The 24,712-nt window shown below is 39.3% G+C and overlaps 1 protein-coding gene across 3 annotated transcripts in view; it reads right to left on the minus strand.

Moving 5' to 3' along the window:
• The window catches only part of UGP2 (UDP-glucose pyrophosphorylase 2), a 70,625-nt gene extending 48,010 nt beyond the window's left edge, over window positions 1-22,615 (minus strand). Inside the window, exons 1-3 of one of the 3 annotated variants that reach the window (XM_045978756.1) lie at window positions 22,537-22,615; window positions 3,288-3,415; window positions 2,349-2,456 (exon numbers count right to left, since the gene is read on the minus strand). In XM_045978756.1, coding sequence (XP_045834712.1) covers window positions 2,349-2,456; window positions 3,288-3,401 — 222 coding nt within the window. In that variant the 5' untranslated portion in view covers window positions 3,402-3,415; window positions 22,537-22,615. Of the gene's footprint in view, window positions 1-2,348; window positions 2,457-3,287; window positions 3,416-20,668; window positions 21,035-21,624; window positions 21,844-22,536 lie in introns of those variants that run through there. The other 2 variants (XM_045978755.1, XM_045978754.1) reach the window with 2 other exon arrangements.
• Window positions 22,616-24,712: the final 2,097 nt, after the last annotated feature.

A 24,712-nucleotide genomic window follows, 5' to 3' on the forward strand; every position in this document is an offset into this window, starting at 1 on the left:
GTTAAAATATACTGAAAGTAACAAATTTGTGTGCCTTCCTTCAAGGTAGGCACTATCATCAAGCGATTACGTTTGTGTAGGAAAAAAACAAAGAAGTCCAGGTATGCAAGCAAAAATTAACCATACCTTTACACCCAGGTTCATCATTAATTAGAAAAATGAGGTTATTTCAATGAGGAATAAATTCCTAGGAAAAAATTACAGTTACTTAAGAGGAGAGAAATACACTTGCCTAAATTTTTGTTATACTTTTAGGCCTATTCCCAAACACTTTTAAAAATCTGACTGAATTTACAAATAGTTCCTTTTTTAAAGATTTTATTTATTTATTTGACACAGAGAAAGAGAGATCACAAATAGGCAAAGAAGCAGAAGGGGAGGTGGAAGCGGGCTCCCTGCTGAGCACATGCCGGGCTGGATCCCAGGACCCTGGGATCCTGACCTGAGCCGAAGAAGGCAGAGTAAGCTTAACCCACTGAGCCACCCAGGCGCCCCACAAATAGTTCCTTTTTTAAAACCATTAAATTATCCAGAAGAATTCTCTTACTCTTTTTCCAGGAGAAAATATTATTAATTCTACACCTAAAATCAGAAAAATAAATCATAATTCATTTACTAAGGCCACGGGAATCAAAGACCAAAGCAACATACACACACACACACAAACACAGTAACTGGCAAGCATTATAGGCAGGAAGAATTTTAACTTCAACATAAACAATGAGAAACTCCTCAAGGTGAATGCTTAGATGGGATTTTTTTTTTTTCAGTGAGCATGTATTTCATAATTTTAACAAGTTTAATCACTAAAAAGCATTTTCCACATACCGGAAATAAAAGTACTACTGACCAGGAACTGTATTTAAGATTTTCTCAGGAAAAAATACAAGGGACTCCATTAGCTTAAGTCACCATAAATGGTATATAAATGAATGCGTGCAGTTATGTTCCAATAAAATTTTACAAATACAGTCAGTGGAGTAGCCTTCAGGCAGTACTCTGCCAAACCCCTGCTCTAAACAACATTGTTTTAAAACCAGTATTAGATTACCTAAGATTATAGACATTTAAGAAATAAACTATCTATAAACAATTGCTCCACTCTACCAAGTCTCTTCTACCTGCAATGAAAAATACTACAAAGCAGCAGACTACAAATGGGAAAGAGAAGAAAGGTCACTATGTTAACAAAACATATTCCCAAGGCAATAACTGCATTTAGATCACCCATTCAACAAACATTTGCTCAGGACACAGGGTTCCCTGGCTTCAAGGTCTATCAAGACCACAACACATGCATACAATCAACTACTACTCAAGCCAGCTAAGTGCCACATGATGGTGGAAAAAACCACTGGTAGCTGAAAAATGCTTCATGGTTTAACATGTTTCCACATGTATTTCTTAATAAAGCCTCATAGCCACCCTGTAAAGTACATAAGTCACTTGGTATTATTCACATTTTACATAAAACTCCTAAGTAGTAAAACTAGGGTTTGTACCTCTAATACTACTGCACTATACTTCTTCAGAGCAGCTTTATGGTAGGGGTCGATGACAGAGGTGAAGGCATTTGGCCTGAGCCTGAAACAATGAGCAGGATTCGATAGGTGAAGAGACCAAAGTATTTTAAGGAAATGACATACACAGAAGTCTAGAAGCCGGGAAATACAACATGTGAAAAGCAGGCAGGGGAAATATGGCTATAAAGATCGTTTCAAGGCATGAGGAGAGCTTTAAGTAGGTGACTTAGCATCTGTACAAGACACTAAAGGCTATGAGAAATCAGGTGCTTTGGGAGACAGAAGGAAGAAAAGAACATAAATGAAGCTCTTACTGTGTGCTTGGTACTTTGCAAAAGAATTACCTCATATTCAGGGATGTCAAGTTATGAGGTAGTGATGAGGTGCCTGGGTGGCTCAGTTAGTTAAGCTGCCTTCAGCTCCAGTCAAGATCTAACGGTCCGGGGATTTGAGCCCCACACTGGGCTCCCTGCTCAGCAGAGTCTGCTTCTCCCTCTGCCCCTCCCCCTGCTTGTGCTTGCTTTCTCACTCTCTCTCTCTCTCTCTGTCAAACAAATAAAATCCCTAAGGAAAAAAAAAGTTATGAGTGAGTGTCATAGGGAGACTAGACTTTCCTAAGTCCTCTGCAGGACTAAAAAGATGGGACTAACAGAAGGGAAAGCAAAAGCAGTATGTTATCTTTGTAGTTTTGGCATAAGAGAAGAGAATGCAAAGCAATTCCTGTCTATGTCTCAAGTGATGGTTCTTACCCATAGTACCTCACCCCCAATTTAAACCCACGTTTCAAATTAGCTTAAATTTTCCTACATTTTATCTAAAACTTACCGAATCTTCTGGAGGTCTCTGGATTTTCCCCCAATCCACAGAAGGTCCCTTTTCTTGCAGAAATCTATGAAATAGCTTCCGAAATCCATCAAGGTCTTTTTTAGTGTGCTATTAAAATAGAAGTTCTAGTTACAACTAGCAGAATGCTTACTATTTAATAAATATAAATACATATTACACATTTAAAACCTTTCAATGAAATTCTTATACTATTAGAACATGAAGTAGAGCAGAGACTTTTCTAAATCCCCAACTTAAAAGTGAAGAAAAAAAGCTAACAGGAACCAGACTTAAAGAAATACAAGCAAATAATCCTCCAAATCTCCCACCAGTATCACATAAACTGAACACCATTAGGGCCATGGAAATTTCAACTGGTTCCTACATTTATTCATCAATATCTTTCACTGCCTCTTTAAATGAAAATTAATCTTTATCTAAAGAAAAAGGAACAAGACACAGCTAAACTCAAAATATTAAGCACAAACAAATTTGAAAATGAAAAGGATGACCTATTGATTTATAAGCTGAAAAGGAAAAATAACTGTCTATGCTGGGAAACCTCTATGATAGCTGACAAAGTAGCTTGGTTCTATTAGAACTGGCTCTCTGGAAAAAGGCATGCAGCAGGATATATGGTTGATAAACTTCTCACAATTCTAACTGAATACTGGTATCCATTTTTCTACCCAATGATATTAGAATAGAACAAATAAAATTTTGTTCTGATTCTTAGACTTTAGAAACTTCCTAGAATTAAAAAAGAAAGGACAATAGTTTAACAATGGGTAAATGCTAAAAATCCTTAATTGTTAAGCAATCCTTACTTTTTTTATTGCTCTTGTATTTTTGTGCTTATTTCAGGCTGGATGATTAATAGCGGCAATAGGAATTTAGTATATTGATGGATGGAAGCAAAAAACCCTGTGGAATCCTTACCTCAAACTCATGTGATGGTGCTGTGGTAAGTATTTTTTCTAGTTCCTTCTTCACAGATAATTCTAGCTCTTGTCGAATGACTTCTTGAAACTGAGAAGCACCATCTTGAGACATGGCTTTGCTAAGATCTTAAAAACATAAAAACACCAACAGAAAAATCAGACAGCCATTCAAACAGCTGGTAAGCTATAACTGATTTATTGCTGGAGCACCAGCAAATAAAAAGGGCTCAATCCTATGTCTCATCACCTTCTCAAAGGATTTCAGTAGTATCAACTAATTAAAACTATATAACCATATGGCCTCAAATTTGGTACCTATATGCATTCCTGGTATATCTGAAACACTAATAAACACTTTTAGGAAGCAGGGGCATGTGGGAATAAAAGGATTAATCTTCACTTGTTCATATAGTTCCATTCCATCTCTACTAATGTTTCCGTCTTAGCCATCAAAGCTGGAGAAAAATGAGAAAATTGGAATAATGTTAATAAGGGTCTATTTTACAGAACATGTCCTTATGGAAGTACTGCCTGATAAGAGAACTGAAAGGGGTTAGCAACTTCACAGAAGCAAAAAAAAAAAACAAAAACAAAAAAACCTCCCCCCACCCAGCCAGATGAAAAAATTAAGGAGTTCTTTATTTCCAGTTTTACATCCCTTACTAAAAAATAACCCCTTAAGAGACACTGGCAATTCCCAGGCGCCTCTGTCTGTGGCATCAAAATTTTCACTTATAAGGACACAGGGCTGCTTCCTCTTTTCTTGTCCTCAATTTCAGCCAAGACTTTGCAGGCTTATCTGTGTCAGAAAAGACTATCAGGGCTTTTGGCATAGCTGGGAATCTCTCTGACAGGCAGATCTCACTAAAGGTGACTCACTAAAGGTGACAGAAATGCTGATAGATGAAAACAAATAAAAATAGAAAAACATAGAAAAAGAAAACATCCCAGGCCTAAGAACCTTGGGAAGAAAATGCCACCAAAGGTTGTTTTACATGCTTAGCTATCCGGATAGTAATTAAGTTGTCTATTACTTATAAAATAAGGGATAATCAGTACATTTGTATCTTTAGGGTAAATACCCAGTAGTGCAATTGCTGGGTCATAGGGTAGTTCTATTTTCAACATTTTGAGGAACCTCCATGCTGTTTTCCAGAGTGGTTGCACCAGCTTGCATTCCCACCAACAGTGTAGGAGGGTTCCCCTTTCTCCGCATCCTCGCCAGCATCTGTCATTTCCTAACTTGTTAATTTTAGCCATTCTGACTGGTATGAGGTGATATCTCATTGTGGTTTTGATTTGTATTTCCCCGATGCCGAGTGATCCGAAGGGGCACGTGCACCCGAATGTTTATAGCAACAATGTCTACAATAGCCAAACTATGGAAAGAACCTGGATGTCCATCAACAGATGAATGGATAAAGAAGATGTGGTATATATACACTATGCAGCCATCAAGAGAAATGAAATCTTGCCATTTGCGATGATGGATGGAACTAGAGGGTATCATGCTTAGTGAAATAAGTCAGTTGGAGAAAGACAACTATCATATGATCTCCCTGATATGAGGACGTGGAGATGCAACATGGGGAGTTAGGGGGTAGGAAAAGAATAAATGAAACAAGATGGGATTGGGAGGGAGACAAACCATAAGTGACTCTTAATCTCACAAAACAAACTGAGGGTTACTGGGGGGAGGGGGGGTTAGAGGGGGAGTGGGGTTACGGACATTGGGGACGGTATGTGCTATGGTGAGTGCTATGAAGTGTGCAAACCTGGCGATTCACAGACCTGTACCCCTGGGGATAAAAATACATTATATGTTTATAAAAAAATAATAAATAAATAATTTTTTTAAAAAAGTAAGGGATAATCAGACTATTGTTCACCTGTTCTTTTTCAATACCTAACTCAAACTTATTTTATAAATGTAGTTTTGAAGCTTATGTTCAAACATTTTGTGTGATAATTGTCCTAAAAATGTTAATTTAGCAGAATAGTTCAATAAAACTAAAAATACTCCCTCCCACATACATAAATTTTTAAAGATTTTTTTTTTTTTAAGATTTATTTATTTTAGAGGTGAGATTGGGGGAGAGGCATAAGGGGAGGGAGAGGGAGAATCTCTGCATTTTTTTAAAAAAGATTTTATTTATTTATTTGTCAGTCAGGCAGAGAGAGAGAGAGAGAGAGAGAGAGCACAAGCAGGGGGAGCATCAGACGGAGGGAGAGGGAGAAGCAGGCTCCCTGCCGAGCAAGAAGACTCATGCGGGACTCAAACCCATGAGCCTGGGATCATGACCTGAGCTGACCGGACCACCGAGGTGCCCCAGAGAGGGAGAATCTCAAGAAGACTGAGCGCAGAGCCAATTTAGGGCTCAATCCCAGGACCCTGAGATCATCACCTGAGCCAAAACCAAGAGTCCCATGCTTAACTGACAGATCCAACCAAATGCCTCCAACATAAATTCTTTTATTTGTTATCTGGGCAGAAGAAAACATTTATATAGACAGAGTTAAAACCAACATAATACTTTTAAGATACTCGTGAGAGCAGAAATTAGTAAATTATGTAACTCTTAAAGCAGTTTATTTAATGTAGATAGCCTCTCTTCCCAAATACCTAAAATTTTTAACAAATTAGATACTTAACATCACTCTTCAAAAACTTTTTAAAATCCATGTTCTGTCATACTGAAATCCAACAGGAAAAAAAAAAGAGGAAATTTGGTGACAGCATACAATCTAATTCTAAAATAGCCATTTTCTTTTTTTTTAAAGATTTTTATTTATTTATTTGACAGAGAGAGATCACAAGTAGGCAGAGAGGCAGGCAGAGAGAAAGGAAGGGAAGCAGGCTCCCCGCTGAGCAGAGAGCCAGATGTGGGGCTCGATCCCAGAACCTGAGATCATGACCTGAGCTGGAGGCAGAGGCTTAACCCATTGAGCCACCCAGGCACCCCTAAAATAGCCATTTTCTAACTGTGCTCTTCTTACAGGCATAAACCACAACACAACTAAGTTTATGACTCTAGTAAAACTTTTAAGTGACCCAAACAGAGGTCCATAAATAACTTCTTTTAGCTAAGAAACACACCTGTGTGTTCCATAACCAACCTAAATGTATGTTTCCACTAGTAAGTGGCAACATTTCATTTGTAAAAATTCCTAACAATGGATGAGCACCTCTGCATAACTATGATAGATAAGTAACTTAAAAAATCCTGCAGAACATTTTAAACTAGAATTAACGTGACATCAACTATACAGGTTCATCCCTTGGCTGACTTAACTATAATTTAAAAATTGTCACAGTTTAAGTACCCCCCCACCCTGCTGCCCCATGTATACCTGGAATATCTCTCCCCCAATCTTTAAGCCAACTCCTATATTTAAGAAATAATTTAGAAGAAAAATCTACTAAATATACAACATCTAAATTAAGGACACATGCATTTTTTGATTCTGTGTCACAGATGGATTAAAATAGATCAAGAACTTTATAATGATTTTTTAAAAAGTTTTTGTTGGACTCAAAGACATCTACAGACTTGCTGATTTGTTGAAGTTAGATTCTGAAAGCCAGCATTCCCAGTCACATTCCTAAAAATTAGTGATGGGAACATTTAATTTATATTCTGGGCAAATGCCAAGATGAGGTAACAATAAATATAACTGCAAAGTTGAAAGATAATAATAGTAGCTGTTTGAGATTTGTCTACATGAGAACAGTAAAAAAAAAAAAAAAAAAAAAAAAAAAAAAAGGCAAAGATTGAACAAACCAAAAAACCCACCAAGCTTTAGAGACTTCCTCTACAGAACTGCCTATCATTCTATATGACTTAAGGTCAAAACACACAAAACCCATCTCACAATCCTCCCTATAAAGCCAAGCTAAGAAAGACTGGCTGAAAGACACATTTAATGTTACATGTGGTATTTGCCAGCTGTAGGAAGTTCAACCTTAGGATACAGAATCAAAAAAAACCCAGACACAGATTCAAACTCAAGTCGTAATAAATATCCCTAACCTTTACTCTTCCCATTTCTTTGATATAGCACCAAATGCAAATACAGAACAATTTGTATTCTTCCCAGCCAATCTACAGATATGAACAGCTAATACAACAAAGAATGTTATAAAGAACTATCACATCTTCCACCCTATCCCACTGCTGTTTCCTTCCCTTTCCTCTGGGCAGTGCTACTATGAAGCTTTGTTTTTTAGGAACTGAAGAATAAAGACGGCCTTTTAAGGATTAAAGTATATGCAAGAATAATAATTTATGCTTAATCAAGAAGGGTGTCTATCTTAAACACCTGACACAGACTGGGAGGCACCGAGCTAGAAACCATTTCCCTTAGCGGGGACTCCTTATCCATCCTGAATTTCTTTCTTTTTTTTTAAGATTTATTTATTTAGGGGTGCCTGGGTGGCTCAGTGGGTTGGGCCTCTGCCTTCGGCTCAGGTCATGATCTCAGGGTCCTGGGATCGAGCCCCACATCGGGCTCTCTGCTCTGCAGGGAGCCTGCTTCCTCCTCTCTCTCTGCCTGCCTCTCTGCCTACTTGTGATCTCTCTCTGTCAAATAAATAAAATCTTTAAGGAAAAAAAAAAAAAGATTTATTTATTTGACACAGATCACAAGCAGGCAGAGAGGCAGGCAGAGAGAGCGGGGGAAGCAGGCTCCCTGCCAAGCAGAGAGCCCAATGTGGGCCCGATCCCAGGACCCAGGGACCATGACCTGAGCCGAAGACAGAGTCCCCAGCCCACGGAGCCACCCAGTCGCCCCTCCATCCTGAATTTCTAATAAACGTCTGGAACTTCTGGTAGGAAAAGAAGTACAGACCTTAAAAGCTTTCTTGGGGGGAACCTGGGTGGCTCAGTGGGTTAAGCCGCTGCCTTAGGCTCAGGTCATGATCTCAGGGTCTTGGGATCGAGTCCCGCATCAGGCTCTCTGCTCAGCAGGGAGCCTGCTTCCCTCTCTCTCTCTCTGCCTGCCTCTCTGTCTACTTGTGATCTCTCTCTGTCAAATGAATAAATAAAATCTTTAAAATAAAAAAAAAAAAAGCTTTCTTGGACTTAATATTCTCAGGTTGCCATTCTGGCAATGACAATCCTGTTTCTAATGGAAGGGCAGTTAAAGAACCCCCAGAATAATGCAAGATTCCTAACCTCCCAAAATGTTTTATTCCTTCTCACTTCCTAGCAACAGAGAATTGCTCATCCTCAACTTTGGACAGAGAGTGGATTAGGAATCAAACATTTCATTACCGGGGTGCCTGTGTGGCTTGGTCGATTAAGCGACCAACTCTTGGTGTTGGCTCAGGTCATGATATCAGGCTCGTGAGATATCCGCGCTGAGAATGGAGCCTGCTTAGAACTCCCTCTCTACCTCTTACTAAGCCTGGACTCCCTCAACCCCCACTTGTGTGCATCCACACGCTAATTAATTAATTAATTAAAATGAAAAAGAAGAGCTACGAAATTTAAAAAAAAAATTCATTACCTTGGCCATAACTCAAAAAACATTTTTAGAGATGAGAGGGAGCATTTTATCTACCCTCAACATTTACAGATGAGGAAACTGAGGCTGAAATAGTTAAATAAGTTATCCAAAGTCATAGAACCAGCAAATGCTGGTGCTCAGAAGCAAAGCCAATTTATCTGAGTGCCATCCCACCACAGTGAGGTGGAAATAGCCTGCTCATTTTTTCCTCCTAGTCTGACTCTCTTTAATCTTTGGCACAAAATCCAAAAATAACACTCCAAAAGCATTTTTATCAGAATGTCTTCTTAGACCCAATGGAATAGACAGGAAACTCCCTTCCACATGGGCTTACTAGAATTGTCCTGGTTGACTTAATTATAACTTAGTCCAATTGGGGTAGAACAGGCAATAACATTTTTTTTTTTTTAGAAGTTTTTCTGCCACCCCCATTTCCTAATTCTTCCTTGTTCGGAAGAACTAAAATTTCAACATCGTGGACTTTCTCCTATCCAACTGGAGCCAAAAAAAAGGCGGGGAGGAGAGAAGATGACAGAAAAAAAGGAAGAGGAAAGCAATAGAATCAAGAGATAGGAGACAATCTAACAAGTGATTGTTTACATTTAATTCAGGTATTTGATTTCATGCATTTCATCAACTAAGAGGTATATATAATATCCTTCCCTGATATCCTGATACTGGCACAAACAAAACAAGTTCACATTCTTTTTTTCTTTCAGATTTTATTTATTTACTTGACAAAGAGAGAGAGAGATAGATCACAACTAGGGGAGCCAGCAGGCAGAGAGAGAGGAAAAAGCAGGATCCCCACTGAGGAGGTAGCCCCATGCAGGGCTCGATCCCAGGACCCTGGGATCATGATCTGAGCGGAAGGCAGATGCTTACATGACTGAGCCACACGCCCCACAACTTCACATTCTAAAGAAGAAAGCTAGCTTCACAACGCACAGACCATGGAAAGACTACAGAAAGAATACCAAGAGCAACAAAGAGGTTAGGAGCTCTCCCCAGGCCACCTCCCCACCCACCACTACTTAGATTATCAGTCCCAACCTTCCTTGGAAACTCACATTGAAAGGAACTCTAAGTCAGAGTATTAGAGAGCTGACTTAACTTTAAACCAGGAAATGACTTGTGAGCCAAGTATAGTAGAGTCCCCACTCATTCTCAACAGATATGTTCCAAGACTCCCAATGGATGTTCTGAAACTGCAGATAGTACCAAACTCCGTATAAACTATGTTTTTTCCTACACCTACATAGCTATGATAAAGTTTAATCTATCATTTAGAAACAGTCCGAGATTAACAATAAGAAAATAGGATAACTGTACTGTAATAGTATGTGAATGTGATCTCAAAATATTGTGCTGTACTCAGACTTCTTTTGACTTTGTGAGAAGATAAAATGCCTACATGATGAGATGAGGTGAGGTAAATGATAGAGGCATTGTGACACAGCATTAGGCTAGTGCAGGCATACTTCTTTTTATTGCACTTTGCAGATACTGCCCCCCCCTTTTTTTTTTACAAAATGAAGGTCTGTGGTAACCCTGCATTGAGCAATTTTTTTAATGACATTTGCTCACTTGTGTCTCTGTGCCACATTTTGGTACGCTCACAATATTTCAAACTTTTCATTATTATCTTTGTTACGGTGATCTGTAACCAGTGATTATGACTAGCTGAAAATGCAGATGATGATTAGCATTTTTCAGCAATAAAATATTTTTAATTCAGGTATGTATATTTTTAGATATAATGCTATTGCACACTTAATAAACTACAGTATAGTATAAACATAACTTTTAAATGTACCAGGAAGCAAGAAAAAAACCTCATTTGACTCTCCCTTTATTGCAATATTTTCTTTATTGCCGTGGTCCAGAACTAAACCTGAAATATCTCTCTCGTTTGTCTCTATTGACCTTCTGACAGTATGTCAGGAGGAGGATCATCTGCTTCTAGACCTCAGCTGAGGTAAGTGAAACAGCAGGTAAGAGGAGATTACTGTAAGTTTAAAACTCTAAGAATGTACTGGTAACTAGAAATATCCATGGATAAAGTTGAAGACATATACTGACTATATTTATGACCAATTAAAGCTAACCATCCTCTTTTAGATTCTCACTGTAGTTGTTAAACTCAGTTATTTGTGACTATTCCCCCTAGAAAAGTTTTTCTTCTTTGGATTCCATTACCCAATATTATGCTACATCTTCTCCTACCTCTGTGACCAGACCTCAGTTTCCATAACTGACTTGTTCTTTTCCTACTCCCTGAATTTCCTAAGATTCTGTCCCCAGATGACTCTTCCCCCCAATTATGACCTTACCAGTCTCATTACTGATAATCCCCAAAGATGTGCCTTGCATCCTGATCTTTTTTCCTGAGCTCCAGATTCACATTCCCTACAGCCTTCTAGACATTTTCCACCTGGACACTCAGGTTGGGTATCTCAAACTCAACATGTCCAAATCATCTGAACCAAATACACCTCCCTGTTCCCCATGATATGAACATTCTCCTAGTCAGTGCTAGGTGACCTGTAAACCTCAGCACAGTTGACTCTTTCCTTCCTTCCCTTCACATAACATCAATCCAACACTATATACTTCAATTGCCACAATTCCATTCATTGCTTTTCATTCCCACTGCGGCAACTTTAACTTCTGTCATTTCAATCTCCTGGTCATGATGATAGCAGCTTTCTAACCAGTATGCCCATATGTCACTCTAATCTGGTGGTACCAAGCAGAATGGATTGGTCTCCCTAAACTGCAACCCCAATCATATCACTTCTTTTCTTCACTGATGGGATTTTCATTTGATGATAAACAAATAAAAATTCCTTAAACAGACCAGTCTTAAAAGCCAAGCTGAAGTAACTTTTTGATTAGCAAAGTTAATGAAAGGGCTAGAGCAGAATGCCTAAAGGCTGTAATTTCTTAGTTCATTTGTGATATCTTAATAGTGCTTCTAAAACTTTAATGTGCATACAAATCACCTGCAGGGCTTGTTAAAACATAGATTCCTGGACAAGCTCCCAGGATTCTAACTCTGGTAGGTCTGGTAGGGGGGTAAATATGCATTTCTAATAAGTGAATGCTACCTGTATTGCTTTGAGTAGCTCTGATATAGATTATACTCCACTTATCTCAATACACTTGTAGCAGCCATGCACATCGTTCTTTTCCCTAGACAATGCTATTCTGTCACCTATTGTCTGCCCTAAGGCCACGCGCTTTGGAGATGGCTCCAGGCCCAGATTGGTATAAAGCCTTTCCAGAGATTGGTTTAAGCATGAAACATAATATGATTCTGGTCAGTGAGTCACAGGGTATAGTCTGCCAAAGAATTCAGGAGAAAGGTGCTCCTCACTGAAAAAAGACCACATGGAAAAAATAGTATCTTTTCCACCCCTGGATATATGTGCCCACCCTTCACCTCCAATTTCTTCTGCCATTTAGTGACCTTACGGGGAGCTAACCTAAGAATGAGAAAGCTAGGCTAAGAAAGCAGAGGAGAAGGAGGGAAAGACTTATACATTCTTTATATTCAATTAGCCAACTCTGGAACATCCCACTTCAAGATTCATGTGATGTAAGTCCCTCATTTTTTTAAGCCAACTGTGTTTGTACTTTTCTGTTCCATGAAATTAAAAGCATCCTATTATTGTAAGATCCTTCCAAAACACACATCTCTAGTGTCGTTCAACATATTGAGAGCAAGGTACACAGAAATGAGGAGGAAAAAATTAGAAATTAGTGGCCCAGCATGAATGCCAAAATAATGAGAAAGCATCTCAGACTCCAAGAAACTTCCCCAAAGGCTCAAACTCTGCGATCTTGAGTAGCTTCTGCTATTTTGGGGGTGGTCTGTGTTCTAGGTGGTAGCTTCTGAACATGCAAAGAGGCCCTCCTTTCTATCACAACTCCTTTAATGAAAGGGTTTTAATCACTCCTGCCTCTCTACTATACCAAATAGCCCCTAAAGTTTAACTCTTTGCTCAGATGTCTGTCTGCAAAACTTCAAAGGCACTAGCTATGAAAAATTTTTTCCTAACACCTACGTCAGCACTTGACACAGTGCAGACACCTGATAATCTGTAAATAAGAGATCAAGATTTATATTTTCATATTAGTGGCTTGAGCAGCTACTAATACATATCATTTGTCAGAATGCAGTTTAAATGTAATCTCCTCCTGGATATCTTTCTAAACCAAGCATGGTTGCCCACTACATGCTCACATGGTAAATTCTTCTACTTTGCCTTTATAACACCATGCTTTTTAAAGTTTATTCAATGTCTATCTTTCCCAACAAGTTATAATCTCTGTAGGAATGTATCATGTCTATTTTGCTCAGGCTATATTCCCACTGCCTAACACAGAGCTTGAAACATAGTAAATATTCAAGTAATGTTTATTAAATAAATGAGTAAAAGCCTATTATGATACTGCTATATGGTAGAAATACATTAAGAAGGTAGACTCCAGTCTAGTGAAGGTAAGGCCAACCAAAAAGTATTCAAGAGCCAGGAATTATGGTCATGGGAAAGCACAGCTAAGCAAAATGTGGATTGTGTCTTGAGTTCTTGAAGTCCCCAAGACTTCTTAAAAAGAAGTTGATTTATTAGTCAATTATCAGGTATGTTATCAAAGAAATTTCAAACTTATAGCCAATCTAGACAAATGACCTCTACCTTTCTTTCCAATTTTTATTATCTTATATAAATGTTAGCATAATGTTTTCACTAGCTTTAAAGATTAAATAAAATTGGGCAATTTATATATTTAGATTCAGCTTATTTAGGAAGATTATAGTCCACGTCACTCAATCACAAGTAAAATCAATTAGCTGATTTTAAATCAATTAATTATTTCAGACTCCAAACTATAGTATGATTATTTACATTTACATAGTTTTTTTTTTTTTTAAGACGAATTTGTTTTTAGAGAGAGAAAGCATGATGGAGGGGGTTGCTGATAATCTCAAGCAGATTCCCAGCGGAGCGTGAAGACTAAAGCAAGCCTCAGATCTCAGGACCCAGAGATCATGACCCTGAGATCACAACCTGAATTGAAACCAAGAGTCAGCCCCTTAACCCACTGAGCCAGCCAGACACCCCTACATTTATAGATTTTTTAATGACTCAGTTTTCTATACATATTAATGCTTAATAAATGTTTTCTGGTAAAGATAAAAGGTACCAGTTTTCTGGGAACTGTTCTAGCACTGAATATGCAGAGCTATTTGCTAAGCAAGATTTTTGCGAACATAAAAAACTGTTTTTAATGTTAGAATTTACACATAAACCAGATTTCTCATTAATAATTAAGAATAACTCTGCTTTCATACAACAGAGTAGCTCTTAAAAATCTTAAGGGACAAAAAAGAAAATATCGCTTCTGAAAAACAGAACTTTCAGAAGAGATGTGGTCAACTTGTTAAATATTACCTTGCATTAAGTTTAACAGATACAAGAAGGCATGTGCCAAGAGACCTAGAACATTCATTTGCTGAGAGGAAGAAAAAAAGATACAATATAAACTCATCATCATCAAGCACAAAAAATTATTTGGCAGGCTTGCCCTGTAATTTGATGTATGTACATTTAGATAAAACGAGGATTCTAAGCTTGGAAAAGCTTTAAGGTCAGTGAGTCCTCTTCCCTTATCTTGAGATGAAACAGGGCCCCAGAGATGCTGACTTGCCTAAGGACACAGCAGCAGTGCCAAGCTGGAAACTAAATCCTGGTGCCCTGCTTCTCCTTCCTGGAGGAAGGTCTCCCCTTTCTTGGTTACAGTGCTTTTACATGGTTTGTCACCTCCAGGAGTATGCCTGAATGAAAACATGCAAAAATCAAACTATGTCTACAATGTGAGGTTATTAGGTGAGGTTAAATCTACATACCAGAATAAGCATCCTTTTATGCTCTTCACCTTTTCCCTCTATACTGTTTGTTTTCTGGGCAATGAAAAATCGAAGAAAGTTTTATGCACGCTCTAAATATTTTATTACCAAGGCCAAGCATTTTATCACTGGCATAAGTGAACCTAAAACAGTGCATAGAACTGTGTTATTCCATTTTCCTGCACTCTTTTTCTACAAGTTTTAAAATTCTAGGCAGGGTTTAAACATAAATGAAACATCACATCAGCCTTTGCCAGGGCAGCAACCAGAGGAAAGCAAACTCCAAACAACTTGTCTGCAGGCCTTTGTGGCCAAGGAGCAATGGAGTTATTGTTACAGGGAATATCCCTAGAATAGTATTTTCTACACTTTGGTGATTATTAAAAAGTGGACTAAGCATAACATGACTATCTCATGTACATGAATACAATGAATAATTCTTTTTTAAAGATACAAGTGAAATCACAGAGAAACAGGGAACTCTCTTGATTTGCATAGGAAAAATTAACAAATATCTAGAAATGTTTTAGAAAACAAAACATTTTGTTGTTTATGTAGGTTAACTAAGACAACATAGCCATTTTCTCCTTGGTTCTCAGAAATAACCCTTAATTGTCAAAATGGTTTGGGGGCACAATCAACTCCAACTGGCAATGACTGAGAAAGATAAACAGCAGGACTTTCAGCAGAGGTAGAAATTGAGCCCTAAACAATTACTTTGCAACAAACTAAGGAGAGGTCTGCCTCACCAATAACTGGGAAACAGCTTTGAAATGGAGTATTATCCTCTTTCTCACACTTAAGCCCTATCAAATGCATAAAGTTTAATTTTCTTTTGATGGCTTTCTTTTGATGGCTTGGCAAGCCAACTTTCAAAGACTATAAAAGTTATTAATAGAAAAATGCATGCCTGGTGGAAGAATTTTAGAAGCCTAAGACATATGGCTTCAATTAATTGTCATTGTGCCTGGAACAATCTATCAAATCACCCAAGACGAATTCATCCACAATGCAAACACTATTATACCAAGTACAAAATATAATAGTTTAAAAAAGAAAACAGGGATACAAGTCTTTAGAAAAAGCTACCCTTCTAAAGAGATTCCAACCAATCAAATTGGTGGTTAAGTGAATCATTCTTCCTCATTCACTAAATCCCAAATCCTAGAGGATCTCCCTCAAATTTTATTCTAATAATGCTGGGACTTTCTCCAGTGGCATAAAATCTGGATACCGAAAGAAATCACATTATGGAAACTTAGTATAGTCAACTCTTAATTTTTCATTTTTTACAGATAATCCAGAGCTAGTTTGATTTTTAAATATTTATTTGTATTAACTTTTCAGTAATGGCTATATCTGTCTTTCTGAGAACTCCTAGTACCCACTTACACATAAAATTACCAAATACAATTTGGTGGAAAATAGAAAACCACAGTATATTATTCTTTTACCTACAGCATTTTCGTTATTAGGCCAACTAATGCTCCTTATACAAATTAAGTATCCCATTATTTCAAAGTTACAATTCATAAATATTATAATTTTCTATGAAGAAAAAATAACACAGAGAAAGGTTTCTGTGTAGCAATATCACAAGAAAACACTTACTGTTCAAACTTAACATTTTAGTGTAATTTCCTTGTAAAAGTTATTTTTCAATTTATCTTCAGAATATTAAAATGGCACTTCCAAGAAGTACACCAGTTAAGATTTCTTATTTCTCTGATGTTCCCTATCAATTTCTTTCCTGAGTAGGCTTTCACAAATGAAAATCACCTTACTAGAAGAAACACACAGTTATCAAGAACAAGAGCAATTTAACCATAGAGATTACAAAGTCCATGGTGGAAAACAAAGTTTTCATCAGCTTAATTATTCTGAGTTTCTTTTAATTTTCCATTTATAACTGTGATTCTAATTTAACTAAGTTCTCCTCCCTATAGCAACATAATGAATCCCAAGCCATGTCTTTAAAAAATGAGGAGTGTGCCTTAGTCATTGCTTTGCCCCCTTTACTACTGTCTGAAATCCATGTCACAATCCTCCTGGGCTAAAAGCATCCTAGTCATCTAAATAATCAGCAAAAAGCTAAATTTAGTTTGAGGTTTTGAGAGGAAGCAGGCCAACGCCCAGCTTCCATTAATCAGGCCCCAGAATACATCTCATCCCTATATTCATCTGCGACCCCTCCAGTTAAAATTAGCTCAGCTAATCCTCCTTGGCTAGCTGCCATCTACCAAGCAGGAATCACCAAAAAAAAAAAAAAAGTCATAAAAAGAGAATTCCAACAAATGGGAAAGTCAATGGGCCTCAAATATTTTTTAAGTGACTCAGAGATACTCAAATGCCTTCCCTTAAAATACAAGAAAGTACCTCAATTTAAGAATATTAAGTGACATTTTTATATGATTTAGATATATAATGGCCTATTAAAAACAGTTCAAAAAAAGTTCCTCTAATATTACAGTATAAGCACATAACATGATCGTAGTTGGCTAGATGACAATATTTCCTGCACCATTTATAAATTTCAAATCATGTGGAGAGAGATTATCCCATAGCTCTCAGAACTTTTATAAAAAGCAGAACCCCAAATGGCACCCATTGATAGAGCTGGCAAAAAGTCACATCAGCTGAAGACCCCTAGTACCTCCAACTGTGACAGGGTGTCCCTTCTCCCTCAGCTAGTACTCACATTTATTTAGAATAATTGGGGCTCTGCAACAACCCCTGGAGTGAAGAAAACTAGCAAATGGGAGGTAATTTCACAGGTGTAGGCAGAAGGTAACCTGAGGGCAGAATACAACAGGTAGGCAATTATATCCTCGATCCAGGAAAGAAGAGTCTTCCTATAAGAAAGGTATTTAAGTGCCTGAGGAATATAGACTTAGGAGATGCCCAAAGAAAGCTAAACCTTCTTTTGGACAAGGAATATACACTGAGAGTGCCCCTGCCTATCAACATTAAGCATTTTTAGTAACTGAATATTTCTACCTAATGACTTACTGGTCGCAGTGCTTGAGACTGGAGACACCCAGCTTTTCTACAAAGCGCTTTGCCTAGCTTTGGGAGAAGAGATTCAGGCCAAGCATAGCAACCCCAAATCTTGCCCAGGCGATCAAAAACACGTGCACACAACACACAGGTATAATACCTAGATGTTCTGAATTTCAAATGCCCACTGTAAGGGATACCCATGAAATTTCAATATAGTGTATTGTACATTGTAAGCACTCAAAAACTGTTTTTGTTGACTGGACTAAAACAAAAACTGTCACCAACTATGTATTCACATCACCATTCATTACCCCTGCACTTTTTTTTTTTTAAATATATCAACTCCCAAGTGCTAGAGGACTAAACACCAAACTTAGAATAGGAAAATAAAAAACTGTCATATCTGCCTTGTTTCTATTTACTTCTGTTGATGGCATGTGGTTATACTTATGGTAGCAATGCTATCTGTATGGCCACCATCATTTTAAGAAAGAAATGGAAAACCTGCTGGCCATTTAACATGTGACTAGGGCATTCACATAATTCATCTCATTTCAGCTTCTCAATAACCCTGCGGCAAAGCATTAGTACTCAATATTTAAATAAGTAGAAACTGAGGTTCAGAAAAGTTATGTATCTAAGACACCTGTTATCAGGATTCAAACCTAAATCCAAATGCTTCTATCTTTATAACACTTATGTAATCTAAGTGGTGTTATTAAAAAAAAAAAAAAACTGAAAATAAAAATGTAGGCTAACCTAAAATATATATAAAAAATGCTGAGTTTCTCATCTGTCATCTGTGTCAAATTCTTTTGGAGCATCCACCACTTTAGACACTGTATTTCCCCCAGAGATATAATATTATCTTTGCCCACAGGAAATTGACAGTCTAGTTGGAGAAACAAGCCATTTGGGTAACTTTTTAATGTGAAAAGCAACAAAAGGTATTAGAAACGACAAGGATTTTAGACACATATATATATATGAATTTCAATGCTTACCAGCTGTGAACTTTGGACAAGATACTTAAATTTCTTCAGCTATTAAGGACATGAAAAAAATCTACCTCTTAGGGGTGCCTGGGTGGCTTAGTGGGTTAAAGCAAAGTGCCTTTGGCTCAGGTCATGATCCCAGGGTCCTGGGATCAAGCTCCATATCGAGCTCTCTGCTCAGTGGGGAGCCTTCTTCCCCCCATCTCTCTTTCTGCCTGCCTCTCTGCCTACTTGTGATCTCTGTCTGTCAAATAAATAAATAAGATCTTTAAAAAAAAATCTACCTCTTAGGGGTTTTGTGAAGCTTTAATGAAACATGTGAAAACAGAGGCCTAGTATTTGTTAAATCTTTCTTCTATGGCATGAGCTAACTGTCAATGATTAGAAATATCAGTAAGTGATATATAGCAAAGATTAAACAATTTGATCTGGTACAAAAAAACATTCCAAGACAAAAACCCAAAACTTATATATGAAAACTGATCTATGGAGACAGCTGAATCATTAGCCAATTATACAATTAGGGTTATCAATGAGGGTTTATCAACAGCAGCAGAGTTAATTGAACATACAGAGGGTTTACACCTAAGAACGAAATTTAAACAATGACAAACAGGAACATAATCATGTTAAATTTGGAGGGGAGGGGCATCATCTTTTTCTGCAAAACTGCTAATTTAAAAGGAAAACTACGAAGTGACTTGTCCAGTTTTCCCTAGCATATTCTTGCCAAAAGAAGCTTTCTGGTAATTTCGTTGTTGCTGTTACAAAGCCAGCAAATTAACAGTTACCTCGTTTTTCCATTCTTGACTAAGACATTTCTTCAATCAGAATATAAAAAGCCTCTCTCACCACAAAGAAGTTATAACATGAATTTGAAAGTCTAATGGCAAGTGACATTTCTGAGTGTAGTGCTAAAGGAGGCAGGCAAAAGTGTCCCATCTGTTTCCATATTAAGACAGGCAGTCAAATACTCAATCTATTATACAAAACTCAAAGAAGAGTTAATAAAATGATATAAAACATACTAGGGCATTTTTATTCCTAGGGTCTCATAATGACCATAACTGACTTTTTTTTTTTTAAGTACATTTGTTGAGAATCACATTAAGTGGTTATGAACTTTCACTAGCTGTGTGTTCAGCAAGATAGTTGAAGCTTTTACACTGTGGGGTCTGCAAGCAAAGGGTTTACTTGCATACAAGAAGGCAAATCCTATGCTAAATACCAGTGAGTGACAGATTTAAGGTAGTACCAATTTCAATGTGTACAACCAACACACACTGACATACAAGCAATGTTAATGATTAACTCAGTTCAGAAGCATTCGCTAACCCTTTTTTAGGACATGCAAAATTTAGAGGGCAATTTCCAAGATTCAAAGGAACCTTAATAATCTTTCCAGATTTCAAAGAAGAAGAAAATAAACAGCAATGCAGCAAAGTCATTTCTCTTGCTGAAAATGACCTCCAGCTTCTACAAGATACGCCCGGTTTCGCAATAACTGAATCTGAGACTCCAACCACGTACTCACAAACGAAGTAGAAACAGAGAACACTAAAGCTTCCCCAACAGTCCTGGTAAAACCTACCTACCTTCCCTCAGCCCTCCCAGTTCCCCTTCCCGTTGTCGCACACACGGTTACCTTGACTTCCACCAGTAAAAGAGAACAAGAGTTAATCAGCAGGCAAAATCCTGTTTTACCATTATTTACAGCCACTATCCCCAGCGAGCCAGAGTGCTACTAACCTGATTTCAGGGAGGCAGAACTAAACCCGGCAGAACACTGGAGTATAAATTATACGTATCCGAAATGCCAACCCAGCAGCTCAAAGCAGCTCAAATGTCAATTTAAGGAAAAGCGTTTCGCAAATGGTATCTCAAATAAACATTTCTACTTCCAAACCACCCACCTCCCGGCTGAAGTAACCCGTGAGATTAAAAAAAAAAAAAGTGTCTTACCTTGTACATATCTCGACATTTTAGGGATTTATTAAAATACTCTGATGTGTGTGTGTGTGTGTGTGTGTGTAAATTTCTAGAGAAGTCACGCTATAGGGCAGGTCTCTCTTCCTCCCTTTAACAACCGACGTGTTCTTTCTCCCCTTTCTATATTTAGTCCCTTAACGGAGTAATTATTCAAAGCTATTAAAACTGCCTCAAAAAACAAACAAAAAACAAACAGGAAAACCTCCTCCACATCCAAAAAGAAAGGAACTTAGTGTGACTGAGTCCGCTTAGAACTCCTGTCTACACTGCGCTCCTGACACAAACCAGGGCCAACTGGAGACTCCCGGAAAAGGTAAAATCACACGAACTTAAATTTCATCAATGAAAGAGGAGGATCTACAACGGCTACTTCACCGCCCCCCCCCCCCAGGTCCCCACGCCCTCCGGGGCTGGACGGCAGCAGATACTGGCCGGCCGCACCCCCCTCATTCCCTCCCCCTCGCTGCCGTCCAGCCTCGGGCCAGTTCCCCCGGAAACCTCGGTCAGCAGCTGCCAGCGCCCAAGCGGGTGAGGTCTGCAAAGAGGGGCCATGCAACCATTCTTACTAGTCCGTAAACACCCTAGTACTAGGAGGCGGCAAGAATTCCGCGCGCCCGCCAGCGGGCCGGGGCCTCCAGCTCCCCCCTTCCAGCAGCGAGAGGCGAAATCCTGCCGTGGCTTGTTCTCGGGAGGGGCCGAAGGCCATATCGCCCCTCACTCGCAGCAAACATTAAAGGGTCCATCCGCGAGGGGAGAACCCGCATGCCGCCCCAAGCCCGAGGCGTGCGGGACGGCCCCAATTCGGCCTCCCGGGCCACACAGCGGGTCGCGGAGAGGAGATTTACACATTTTCCAGAAAGAAACACAGAGCCTAAGGGGCTGGAGAAGCCCGTCCCCGCCTATCTCTCCAATCCGCCACCGAGACCCACCTTCCGCTTCTTTTAGCAGCTGAGAAATTGGGGGCGTTTATGGCGCCCCGGGAAGAAGGATCGCAGGCTGAGAGAATGTCACCTCTGAGGCACCTTTCTCTCTCCCCCTTCTCCCCTCACACATGCACAACTTGAACTCCTCTCCAGCGGTCACAGCCCAGCTGCAGACCCCCTGCGCCCACCTGGCTACCGGCTTCTGACACCCCCAAGCCCCCACTTTCTCCCAAACACCTCCCCTCCCCCCTCCATTTGGAGCAGCCCCCCTCAATGCGGAAATGTCCCCGCGGCTCATACAGACAAGAACAACTACCAGTCAGGAGCCGAGGCGGATGCAGGGCCTGACCAATGAGACGCGCGGAGGTGGCAGGGGGCGGGACGCCTGCGGCCCAAGTGAGCCGCGCGGAGGTGGTAGCTGAGTGGGACGCTGGGAGCCGCCCGTGGAGGACGTGCCTACGGCGGCGGGGAAGGGGTGTTTCACCAGTAAAATACCTAGTCTTCTGCAGATAACTTCAGCAAGGGAGAGACCCTGAAGCACGAGCGGGTTTTTTTGTAATCATAAAAATATTCCGGTTTACCAGGGATTGAAGACAGATATCTAAGCGGCGGATAGAGCCAGAATGCCCCAGGCCAACTACCTGAGCAAGCCCAGGCCCTTCTCAGGAGATGCAAATTTCTACTCACTACTCCTGGTCTAGAGAGGCTGAAGAGGCAGGAAGGACTAAGCAGTGAGATGTTTGGAGCCCATTAAAGAAGAAGGGATTTAGGGCGTCGAAAAAAGTGCCAGGTGAAGGCTCCGCCACTAGAACCACCCCCCCCCCCCCCCAGCACCTAACCCCGTAGAGATTTCTGCTGTGATAGGCATTTACTTTTCTGATCAAAGCGGAAATGGATGTTACCCCTCGAGATGCTTACCTTTAATATTCTTGAAGTCCAGAAGGAAGGAGGATGTTAAAAGAACGCTGGCGGTGGTGTGGGAACGGCGAGAGGGCCAGCCCAGCGCCCGCTAAATCACACCTGGTATTGCCAGCACCTCTAAGACTCAATGGGCGTATCTCAGACTTCCTTCATGACTCAGTCAGCCTGCTTCAGGATAGATGAATTGTCAGTGCTCTCTTAGGGACCTCCAATAAACCACGTAATTCTAGGAGTTTGAGGCTTTGGACAACACTAATCAAGGTAAAGTGAGAATTGTTTAATAATTCCTCTCTAAACAAAGTTTAATTATTTATTGCCACATAGTCATATGGAAACGTTATTAGATAAGTAACACAAAAAAGGCCAGTGATTTGTCATGCTAGAGGGTAACAGTCCTGGGTACTATATTTCTTATGTGAAATCCAAAAAAACTGACCTCTCAGCTATAAAACTAACTTCCCAAATAAAACCAAAAAATGTCTAAAACCCAGATATCTAAATTTTAATGGAGACACAATCTTAATCAGAATCTCCGCCTCCTTAGTGTGATGTAGAGAAATTCGAGCAGCATTAAATAGTATTTATCGATCAGTGTTAACACCAAAATAAGATGCCACCAAAACATTGGGCCCCATAGGTTGCTTAGCCTGCAAAATATAAAGGGCAATGAAGAGTCTCTAATTTATACAAGGTTTTTTGTAAGTAAGATGATCCGTTATTTTCTACCTTTACAGAAGGTTAAGGGAGAGGAAGTGAGTTTTAATTGCAGCAAGAGCATTTTGTAATATGTAAAAATGACGTTTTGATTTATGAGTGATTAAATATTGAGATATAGTACCAAAGGATGTTGTACATTTGCCACCTCAAGAAATCTCCAAAAAGTATCTGTCTTCAACGGTTAAGTCTATAAGTGCCCAGAGACTGGCTCTTAGAGAAGTAGCATGCTAGAAGCTATATTCCTGGGTGTTACTTTCAAATGTTGCCCTGTAAAATGGAATTTCTTTATATAGTGATTTAAACTTAAGTTTTGAGCCCCCAAACATTTTGTAAAAGAGCCTCCCACTTCCTCAGAGCCACTAGAAACAACCCCACTTGGCAGATAACATGGGAATAGGGAAAGAAGGTCATGGTAGTAAAGCACTTTCAAGTCTGCTTAGAAGGCAATTGCCTATCTCTGTATTTATTTATATATCTTAATACCTGAAAAAGTCACTTTCTCTGGTGTGTGTGTGTGTGTGTGTGTGTGTATTTAATCCTTTTTTTTTCATGATACGCTACTGTGGAATTTCCCTTCAAGTTGCATGATGTTGATATATCTATCATTAGAAATCTATAACATGGATAGATATATTTACAGATTAAACCTTTGCAGAAACTTGGGGGGTTCTAAAGGAGGAGGATGATGGGGGCCTGGGAAGGATTGTATATATAGGGGTAAGGTGGAATGAGATGGCTTTTTAGATTTAGTGCTTGGCACAGTGACTGGCATATAGCAAGCAGTCAGTAAATGTGTACTGAATGACCAGTTTGGTGCCAACAGTAAATAAGATTTTTAAAATTTGAGGGGCACCTGGGTGGCTCAGTCAGTTAAGCATCTTGCCTTTGACTCAGGTCATGATCCTGGAGTCCCAGGATCAAGCCCTGCATTGGGTTCTCTGCTCAGGGAGGAGTCTGCTTCTCCCTCTCCCTCTACCCCTACCCCCAACCCTGTTCATGTTCTCTCTCTTTCACTCTCTCTCAAATAAATAAAGAAAATTTTTTTTTCTTAAAAGATGTTTTAAAACTTAATTTCTATTTAGAGGTAATGAATTTTTTAAGTTTTAGACATTTCTACCTAGAATGTGAACTTGGGCCAAAGTGTAAGACTAATACCAGCAAATGCAATGTCCTGATGACTTTACAGTAAGTTTTGCTAACTCCCAACGTGAATACTATCCAATAAGAGGTGGTTTAGAAATTGCTAAAGTATGGGGGCGCCTGGGTGGCTCAGTGGGTTAAGCCGCTGCCTTCGGCTCAGGTCATGATCTCAGGGTCCTGGGATCGAGTCCCGCATCGCGCTCTCTGCTCAGCAGGGAGCCTGCTTCCCTCTCTCTCTCTGCCTGCCTCTCTATCTACTTGTGATCTCTCTCTGTCAAATAAATAAAATTAAAAAAAAAAAAAAGAAATTGCTAAA

This window comes from Meles meles, chromosome 15 (assembly GCF_922984935.1).
Source record: "Meles meles chromosome 15, mMelMel3.1 paternal haplotype, whole genome shotgun sequence".
Lineage (NCBI taxonomy): Eukaryota > Metazoa > Chordata > Mammalia > Carnivora > Mustelidae > Meles > Meles meles.